Below are 10,873 nucleotides of genomic sequence, written 5' to 3' on the forward strand. Positions count from 1 at the left end.
TGTGCTGGGTCTTCGTCGCTGTGTGTGCTTTCCTCTAGTTGCGACGCCCAGGCTTCTTGTTGAGCTGGCTTCTCTTGTGGTGCACACGCTCCAGGCGTAGGGGCTCCGGTACTTGGGGCACATGTGCTCAGTAGTTGCAGTTCCTGGGCTCTCGAGCACAGGCTTCGGTACTTGTGGCACATGGGTATAGTTGCTTCTTCATATGTGGGATCTTCCTGGATCAGGGATCAAACCCATGTCCTCTGTAATGCTAGGAGGATTCTTATCCACTGAGCCACCAGGGAAGCCCTGGAGAGTGCTTTTTACCATTTAAAAATTTTAAGTGCTTTTTGCCATTAAAATTTTTCGAGTTCCAATAACCTTCATGACTTGACGCTTTTTTCAAGAATACCAACACAAATATTTACCAAAACAAATAATGGATTTGGGGGGATTTTGCGTGACAGAACTTCCCCTCTGAGTTTCCTTACTGGTCACGGTGCGATTTTCGAGGGGGGGTCTTCTCCCACATAATTAGAGAAGCAGTGATAAACTCCCATAGTCCAGGAACTGCTGGCCTCGATCTCAGTGAGTTGGTTCAAAGACCCTGACAGTGAGGCGGAACAGAACAGGATGTCAGCAGGACCCCAGAGGCTACTGCTGGATACTTTGTGTCCTAGATGATCTAACATTATCTTGAGCAAATATGAGTTATAGGAATTCTTAGCTAACAGTCTCACGTTTTCCTGCAGTTTTAATTTCTGATGTTAATTGAATGTGTGATAGGAACAGCCCCAAGTGGGGCCCACACAGAGCCCTGGACATTTGTGGTTGTGAAGGACCCAGACGTGAAGCATAAGATTCGGGAGATCATTGAGGAGGAAGAGGAAATAAACTACCTGAAGAGGATGGGGCCTCGATGGGTCGCAGACCTGAAGAAATTCAGGTACAAAGTGGGGAGAATCAGGCATGCTTGGTTTGGTTTCTTAAAATGAGATACCTAAGATTCAATTGCCTGGTTTGTTTTAGGTGTTAAAAAGTTTCATTTTAACTGTGGGAGAAATAATGGAAGTGCAGTCAGGCCTCATGTCTGTGTTGCTCTGAGCACACATATTGGGTAGGTGTTAGGGCTGCCAGCTGGGATCACATCTCAGTTCATGTCTCAGCTCTGGTTTTTCCAGGTGCAAGACCTTGGGTGTTTGCTTGCAGTCTCTAAGTGCACGAGTCTGGATTCTCCAGAGAAACAGAATCAATGGAGAGAGAGAGAGAGACAAAGACAGAGAGAAATAGAAACACAGAGAGAAAGAGATTTATTATATTAATATATATAATAGATAATATTATTCATTATAGAGCTTTCCTGGTAGCTCAGCTGGTAAAGAATCCATCTGCAATGCAGGAAACCCTGGTTCAATTCCTGGGTCAGGAAGTTCCCTTGGAGAAAAGATGGGCTACCCACTCCAGTGTTCTTGGGTTTCCCTGGTGGCTCAGTTGGTAAAGAATCCATCTCCAATGCAGGAAACCTAGGTTTGATCCCTGGGTTGGGAAGATCCCCTGGAGGAGGGCATGGGAACCTACTCCAGTATTCTTGCCTAGAGAATCCCCATGGACAGAGGAGTCTGGCAGACTATAGTCCATGAGGTCACAAAGAGCTGGACACAACCCAGAGACTAAACACATTTTAGCACATTATTTATTATAGTAGACAGTTTATTTACTATTCATAATTGGCTCATAATTACTTGAGCCAACTTACTATAACTGGCTTAAGTGATTATGAAGGCTGAGAAATCCCAAGACCTGCACTCAGCAAGCAGGAGGCCCAGCAGAGCTAATGCTGCTGTTTTGGTTTGAGTCCAAAGGCCTGGGAATCAGGGGAACTGATGGTGTATGCTCCAGTCCAAGTCTGAGTCCAAGGGCAGGAGAAGACTGATGTCCTCAAAGACAGTCAGGCAGAAGGAGAAAATTATCCCTTACTCCACCTGTGTTTTTTCTACTCAGGCCTTCAACAGATTAGACCAGGCCACCCACATTGGGAAGGTAATCGGCTTTACTCAGTCTGCCAATTCACATGTTAATCTCATCCAGAAACATCCTTTCAACACACCCAGAATAATGCTTAAGCAACTATCTGGGTTCCTTGTGTCCCTGTCAAGCTGGCACCTTAACTTAACCATCACATTAAGCTTCTATTTTTTCACCCCAAATAATGTTAAAAACTTGGTATCAGGATTAAATAAGATAGAGGCTAAGAGTAGGGCCTTAGAAGCCAGAGTGCTTGGGTTCAAATATGAGATCTACTATTTAGCAACTTCTCTGTGCCTCAGTTTCCTCATCTGCAAAATGGGAATAAGTCTAGTATCTATTTCATTATGAAATTTGAACGTGTTTGTAAGCATGCAGAACAGTGATGACACATAGTAAGTCTGGTAAACAAACAGGCTCTGACCCAAATAATTATTGGCAAACTAAACTTTGAGGATGTACTTTTCTACTATCTGGAACATAAGACTGAAATTCTCAGGATCTTGAATGAAGTAAATGATATCTTGCTATAATGATCACATCTTCCACATGATGTCACGGAGCAGACTTTAGTTTTAATACATGCTCAGTAAAAGTACAAATTTAGTGCAGGTTTAATATCCATTAGGCATTAGTAACTTTGCGGGCTTTCTTAACTCCAGGGTGGATTGGAATTCAGTGTTACTGGCTTTACCATGAGGCTTCAATGTATTAGAGTAGACACATAAGAAGTTTCATTTTTTTCTGGAACCTGCAACTGACTATGCCTTGTTGAGCCCATTTTTCCTCTTTGAGGACCAGTTACCCTACATTATATCCAGGATGAATTCAGTAATTTCTCAGTCATTTGCATAGTTAAAAACACTCCATTTTTTCAGACTAAGCCTTGTTATTTTATTTTTTAATTAAAAATTTTTTTAGTTTGTTTTTTATCTTTTCAGCTGCTCTGGGTCTTTGTTGCAGAACATGAGCTTTCTCTAGTTGAGGCACATGGCTTCGCTTGTTGCAGAGAAAGTGAAAGTGAAAGTGAAAGTCGCTCAGTTGTGTCCGACTCTTTGTGACTAGACCAGAATACTGGACCAGACCAGAATACTGGAGTGGGTAGACTTTCCCTTCTCCAGGGGATCTTCCCAACCCAGGGATCAAACCCAGGTCTCCCACACTGCAGACATGTACTTTACCAGCTGAGCCACAAGGGAAGCCCCCCTCAGCCTTGTCATTTAGAACACTGGTCGCAGGGTCCCCTTTACAAACACTGCACTCCTCACAGGCATCTCGTTTCCCCTCTGAACTCTCCTCAGGTTGAGCATGAGGAGGGGTGGGGTGCCAGCTCCAGCCCTTGGCATGTAGAAGTAGAAGTTCCTTTGCGCCAGGCTGTCATCTGTGGGCCTTTAGTGGCCACTTCCGGCTCCAGCCATCCAACACCCAGTGTGACAGAAGCCTGAGGAAAGGCAACGGGCTCGCCATCTTGTGGGGTAAAGCGGGTTTCTCCTCTGGTAGACAAGGCTGGGTGATGAGAAGGCTGGCCTCGTAGTCCTGCTCTTTTCATTTCTTTGGCCTCAGAGGACATTTTTTTTCCCCTGAGATATTATTTAAACCCTATCAAAATTGGCTATTGGCATTGTAACTTATGGTTGTGTTCTGGAATAAGTACAGGGTATTAATAATAAATATGTAAATTTTATGGCACATTCACGAGAAAACATAGACAGGTAAAGTCCATTTGAGCCTGTCCCTCTCTCTTAAAGAGATGTTTGCTCTGTGTGTGTGTAGTACCTACAGCACACTGCCAGCCCCGTCTCTCCCCAGTGAAGGCAGAATCGGCTGCTCTCTTGTCTCTGTGCGCAAAGTACTTAATACGCACCTTCCATGCATCTCAAATAGCCATTACCACACAGGATTTTGGGCTTCCCTAGTAGCTCAGCTGGTAAAGAATCCGCCTGCAATGCAGGAAACCCTGGTTCAATTCCTGAGTTGGGAAGATCCCCTGGAGAAGGGATAGGCTACCCACTCCAGTATTCTTGGGCTTCCTTGGTGGCTCAGCTGGTAAAGAATGCACCTGCAATGCAGGGAGACCTGGGCTTGATCCCTGGATTGAGAAGATCCCCTGGAGGAGGGCATGGTAACCCACTTCAGCATTTTTGCCTGGAGAATCCTCATGGCCAGAGGAACCTGGTGGACTACAGTCCATGGGGTCACAGAGTCGGACGTGACTGAGTGACTAAGCACAGCACACAGTACTTTAATTGCTGGCTTACTTTTCTTCTCATTTTCTAGTCCGTATTTTAGAAACCTCTGTTGTACACCAAGATACCCATGAGAATCCAATGAGCATTACAGACTTTCTCTGCAGACAATATGTACGCACAGATATGTTTATAACTCTAGGGCCCAGCTTGTATCACTTAGCACAGTGATAATGCATAATAGGTAACTGAATAAATGTTTGCTAAATTGCATTGCAAATGAACACTCATCTCACTCACCTCCTGATATCCAATTTAGGTCAGCTCTGAAACTCAGAACTATCATTAAAGCCTATAAATACACAACCTGGTCCAACTTATCTGTTAAGCTTTGTTCTCCTGCTGCTGGCATGAGGCCCTCCCCCCAGGCAGAAGGTGTTACTTGTCGTTTCTTAACAGGCCTCAGCATGTCGCAATCTATTAGTTCTAATATAATGTCATAATACATTCCTGTAAAATTGAACACACCAAAATACTAGCCACCAATGTGTGCCCTGGAAAATAAGTACAAAAATTGTACAAAATTACTACTCTGCCTCTGAAACTGCTAAGTAAATTACTTATTCTTCACCTTATATTTAAACATTGTTTTGCATTATTTACTGTAAAATAAAATATAGTTGTGATAAGAACACTAGCTATCACAGGCATGCCACCATGCCCTGGGTACTAGTCTAAGCACCTGATCTATTTGGACTGATTTTACCGTCACAAAACCTTTTGAGGTGAGTACATTTTACACATGAGGAAGATGAGCTGTGAGAAAGGGAGAGGCTTACCTAACATGGCAAAGCTAATTGACTCCAGAGTATTCTGGTAAACTATTAACATTCTCCCTCCTTCTAAAGAGGAAAAGAATTGATCCTAGTCAAATGTGAGTAAGCTGGTTGAGGTATGGTGACATAGCTTTGAACAAGTAATCTACAGAAGTAAGTAGGGTAAAAGAAACAGTGGAAAAATATAGATGCGAGTTTAGTGTATGTTTAACAAGGAAGCATTATACTTCCTAGGTTAAAAATGAAATGAACAATTACTGTCTCTTGTTTACTGATGACATTATATACCCTAAGGGAAAATTCAAATACATAGCATTGTATGGGGGTCTTTCCTTTGAATACCTGTGCTAGAATGAAACATTTGTCAAAATGTATGGGCAGGGTAGTGAAAGACATGCTCCTAGCTGGAAAATAAAAATGGGAACTCAGCATTTATACCTCCCATGAGCTGTGTCCCTCTCCCACAAAGGTTTCCTTCCTTTTCTCCGTAACTAGGCTGAGAGCATCGCCATCTGGAGACTCACTTCAGCCTCACTGTCACCTTTTCCTTCTCCCTTCGCTCTCTTGTATCATATCTGTCAGCTCCAGCCTTCACAGTTCCCCAGATTCTCCTGGGACATGCCATCTTCTCCTCTCTGGTCTCCCCGGAGCTGGTTCTCACCAACCTGGCTCTTTCTGAAACAGATTTGATCACATGATGCTTCTGCTCAGAAGCATGGTAACTTTTCATGCCCTGCTGAACAAAGCCCTGTGTAAAATCTATATGAAAACTGCCAGCCCTCCAAACACATGCTCCACCATGCACACCATCCTCCAGCCTATCAGACTTCTGAAATCCCTGGCTGGCCAAGGATTTTCCTTCCAACTCTGCCTTTTGCTCATCTCTTCACTAGGGTGCCCTCCCCAATGCCCTTTCTCCACTTGGTCTTCAGCGTCCCTCCTCAAGAGAAATCTTGCATACATTCTGACAACCTTCTTATTTAAAATTAGCATTTCATTTTGGAGCTCCTAAGGCATTTGGCTTATTTTTCTTTCATAAAATTTACCAAGTTTTTATTTTACTAAACGTGACTTATTATCCTGTGGGTTATAAAATCCATCGTTGTGTCTTTTCAGCATTTCACATGTGACTTTTTATGAATATCTGTTTATTGACTTTGGCTAGGAAAAGATGAATATGACAAAAGAATAATCCTGGTCTTTTTCAATTTAACCATAAAAGATGAATAAATGTTTTTATTTTTCATGTCAGTAAGGTGGTAAAAGGGGAACAAAAAATCATTAAGAGAAAATATCCTTCTGAATATCTTTTTCTCGCCTTTAGGACCAATTGGATTAAAGAGTACTTGGACACTGCCCCTGTTTTGATTCTCATTTTCAAGCAAGTCCACGGATTTGCTGCAAATGGCAAGAAAAAGATTCACTACTACAATGAGATCAGTGTTTCCATCGCTTGTGGCATCCTCCTAGCTGCCCTGCAGGTATACCGCCCTCCCTCTCTGTCCAAGAAAGAGACATGATACGTGGGGCCGACTGTGGTTTTATTTGCAAATTTCAGCTGAGTTTCTATTTCAGGGACTAGTAGAGTTTTATCTAAAGTTGAATTCCTAAGGCAAGTTACTCTGATGTATAAACTACCTCTAGAAAGCTGGGCTGGTGAGGATGATGGTTCACACAATCTGGAATCCTTCCTGGAAGTTTACTTATAACATCAGTTAAGGGTCAACAAAATGGTCATTGTGTTTGCCTTCTTCTGTAAGGACATGAAACTTTAAGGGTTTTGGTAAACACCCATGAGGAGCTTTGGAATCTGAAAGTTGCAGGGCCTGGCTTCTCAGCTGTGTTCACTGTTGTCTGAGCCAGTGGGAGGATTAAAAAGCCACAAGGGGGACTCTCTTATGGAGCTCCTATCCTGAGAAGTTGTTTATATATTGCATCAGAAACATGTCCATGATGAAAAAAAAAAAAAAAGAAACATGTCCATGTGCTTAAGAAAAATTCCACCTATATAGGAGCTACAGTAACACTAAGCATGAAATAGAGCAGGATTTCACAAGATTTAAGTCATTCATATACCAGATATTTTCTGAGCTCCTCTCATGTGGCAGATTCCAGGAGGCACCAGGAATAGTTGCCTCTGTGTGAACAATATACTCTAGTGGGGACTGCGGTCCTGGGAAAGGGTGGAGAGCGATGGTAAACAAGAGAAATAAACAAAGCAAACAGTATTAGAAGAGCGAATGAGCCAACCTTCAAGGGATCAAGGGACAGTCGATTGCAAAAACCTATGTGCTTCTTCATTATCTCAAAGGAAAACATGCTTGTTGAAAACCTGCAAAATAGTCACTGTAGCATAAAACGGAAAAAAACATAAAAAATAAAACATTACAAAAATCAGAAAAAACACTTCAGATGACTTGAAAAATGGTTACAAAAAGGAGGTGCTATACAAACGTTACAAAGGTCAAACCTCAGGGCACCATCCTACATAGGGTCCCGGAAGAAGCAGTTTCGCCTTGTGCTGGCTTCAAGCGCGGCTTCTGCGCGTTTGACTAGGCAAACTTCTCCACTTTACCGTGGGAATTTGCTGCCCTCTAGCGTTCTTTAAAGGGCTTCCCTGGTGGCTCAGATAGTAAAGCATCTGCCTGCAATGCAGGAGACCCCGGTTCTCCTTTAGCGTTAAAATGTAATTGAGTGTAGGTTTTGTGTGGGTTTTGTGATTTGTAGATTTGTGCGACAGGAAAGAATCTTCCAGGAGCCCTTGTATGGACAGATTGCTCAGAGACTGTGAAAGTGAACTCGCTCAATCGTGTCCGACTCTTTGCGACCCGGTGGACTGTAGCCCACCAGGATCCTCCATCCATGGGATTCTCTAGGCAAGAATACTGGAGTGGGTTGCCATTTCCTTCTCTAGGGGATCTTCCTGACCCAGGGATCGAACCCAGGTCCCCTGCATTGCAGGCAGATGCTTTAACCTCTGAGCCACAAAGGAAGCCCAGAGACTGTAGGTATGCTTGATTCCCAAAGACAATTCCAGAACTTCCTTCTGGCCCAGGCTTATCGTTGATCATCTAACGGGAAAATCAGGGGGAGGATAGAGAGAGCCAACTGGGAAAGTGTCTTGAAGTTACACGATTTTTATTGAATGTTTATTATTCAGGGGGACTGGGCAGAGGTTGGTGGAATATTTCCTCGACCTCTTAATGTATTTCTTGGCCGCTGGGTCCTCCATCACTGGACATCAAGTATGCTCAGCTGGGGTGATGCTCTGCTTTCACTGATTGTTTGTATAATCACAGGAACTGCCTTTTGTTATTCCATTTCTTTGCTATGAGTCAGTTCAGCCACTCAATCATGTCCTACTCTTTGCGACCCCATAGACTGCAGCACGCCAGGCTTCCCTGTCCATCACCAACTTCCAGAGCTTACTCAAACTCATGTCCATCACATCGGTGATGCCATCCAACCATCGCATCCTTTGTCATCCCCTTCTCCTCCCGCCTTCAATCTTTCCCAACATTAGGGTCTTTTCAAATGAGTCAGTTCTTCGAATGAGGTGGCCAAAGTATTGGAGTTTCAGCTTCAACATCAATCCTTCCAATGAATATTCAGGACTGATTTCCTTTAGGATGGACTGATTGGATCTCCCTGCAGTCCAAGGGACTCTCAAGAGTCTTCTCCAACACCACAGTTCAAAAGCATCAATTCTTCGGTGCTCAGCTTTCTTTATAGTCCAACTCTCACATCCATACATGACCACTGGAAAAAATAAAGCTTTGACTAGACAGACCTTTGTTGGCAAAGTAATGTCTCTGCTTTTTAATATGCTTTCTAGGTATGCTGACATATAATATGTTGTCTTGGTATGATTAGATACCTCAAACTTCTTTCCATGAAACAACCATTCCCATTTTTTAAACACCAGTGAAAAATAAGACTGGTACTTTTTTTTCTGAGAAGCTTCACACTGTTCGGTTCAAAGATGGGTTCTGGGGAGGTTGAGGAGGGTAGGAAAAATTCAAGACACCATTGCCCAAGTTGGTAGCTTTCTTTTCTGCCCATCTATGGGACAAATATTCTTACAGGGACTAGAACGTGCCCAGGCTACAAGCAGAGCTGGGGTTTTGCCTGCTGACTTTAAAATGTATTTTCTTTTTCTCTCCTGCTGTAGAATGCTGGACTGGTGACGGTCACCACCACACCTCTCAACTGTGGCCCCCGTCTGAGAGTGCTTCTGAACCGCCCCACCAATGAAAAGCTCCTGATGCTGCTCCCTGTGGGGTACCCCAGCAAAGATGCCACGGTGCCCAACCTCGCACGGAAAACTCTGGATCAGATCATGGTGACTGTGTAGGCAGGACCCAGGCAGGCAGACGCTGGAAGGTGATGCCCTGCTCCCCTCTCCAGTTCCTCTTTCCCTGGGTGTCCCATCTCCCTGGCACTCCACTCTGCAGGGGAGGCCACTCTGTGTGTCAAGAAACCTTTCCACTTTCTCCAGCACTTTGAGTCTGAGAAGGCCTGGTTCCGTTAGTGAGATTAGCTGAACATACAGAATAAGGGATGAACAGGTATGTTCCCTTCCATTTCTTATCTATTTTGGAAATGCATTAAATATTTATTAAGAATATGCCCTGGTTTTTACATTTTTCTAAATTGTTCCAGAAAAATCATGGGGGACTTTTTTTTCTTTTACTCTTTAAAAATTCATAGAGGAAAGAGTTATTAGAAAATTTAGTGTAGTCCCAAGAATTCAGCTGTGTGATGATTTCTGAATTTAAATTTAGACTGATCAACTGGCTTTCCACCCCACGCTTTCTGGTGGCTTTTAAGCAAGGATTATTTTTAAGAGGAACTCTTTCTGAGCTTCATGGATACTCTACTAGTTTTCAGTAAATAACCTTCAAAATATTTAAAACATCACAAGCACAGAGCAGAACAGCGCGTGCTTGTGCAGGTGAGTTGAACAGGCCACCATCTGGGCATATAAATGGTTAGACACACTGTCCAGCCCAGTGTGTGTTGGAGCTGGCTCGCACCAGCTAGTGGAAGTTAATGGTTAAATATTCATGAATTTTCCATGCCAGTTATTAAACCATTTGTAGCTTGAAATTGCCGACGGTGGGAGTACATCAGGCAATTGGCAGACATGCAAATCAGGACTTGCTTTCTTTTTCTTAAAGAGCACTGTTTTTCCCGACACTCAGTTCAGTGGCTCAGTCGTGTCTGACTCTTTGCGACCCCATGAATCACAGCACGCCAGGCCTCCCTGTCCATCACCAACTCCCGGAGATCACTCAGATTCACGTCCATCGAGTCAGTGATGCCATCCAGCCATCTCATCCTCTGTCGTCCCCTTCTCCTCCTGCCCCTAATCCCTCCCAGCATCAGGGTCTTTTCCAATGAGTCAACTCTTCGCATGATGGCCAAAGTACTGGAGTTTCAGCTTTAGCATCATTCCTTCCAAAGAAATCCCAGGGCTGATCTCCTTCAGAATGGACTGGTTGGATCTCCTTGCAGTCCAAGGGACTTTCAAGAGTCTTCTCCAACACCACAGTTCAAAAGCATCAATTCTTCGGTGCTCAGCTTTCTTTATACTCCAACTCTCACATCCATACATGACCACTGGAAAAAATAAAGCTTTGACTTGACAGACCTTTGTTGGCAAAGTAATGTCTCTGCTTTTTAATATGTATCAATTTTTCGGCGCTCAGCCTTCTTCACAGTCCAACTCTCACATCCATACATGACTACTGGAAAAACCATAGCCTTGACTAGACGGACCTTAGTCGGCAAAGTAATGTCTCTGCTTCTGAATATGCTATCTAGGTTGATCATAACTTTCCTTCC

The 10,873-nt window shown here is 43.5% G+C and overlaps 1 protein-coding gene across 1 annotated transcript in view; it reads left to right on the forward strand.

Moving 5' to 3' along the window:
- IYD (iodotyrosine deiodinase) overlaps positions 1-10,664 on the forward strand; it is a 30,057-nt gene extending 19,393 nt beyond the window's left edge. Inside the window, exons 3-5 of the mRNA XM_068985153.1 lie at positions 766-925; positions 6,351-6,507; positions 9,198-10,664. Coding sequence (XP_068841254.1) covers positions 766-925; positions 6,351-6,507; positions 9,198-9,380 — 500 coding nt within the window. The 3' untranslated portion in view covers positions 9,381-10,664. The remainder of the gene's footprint in view (positions 1-765; positions 926-6,350; positions 6,508-9,197) is intronic.
- The last annotated feature ends 209 nt before the right edge of the window (positions 10,665-10,873 follow it).

The sequence above is a fragment of the Capricornis sumatraensis genome, chromosome 13 (assembly GCF_032405125.1).
Source record: "Capricornis sumatraensis isolate serow.1 chromosome 13, serow.2, whole genome shotgun sequence".
NCBI classification, from domain to species: domain Eukaryota; kingdom Metazoa; phylum Chordata; class Mammalia; order Artiodactyla; family Bovidae; genus Capricornis; species Capricornis sumatraensis.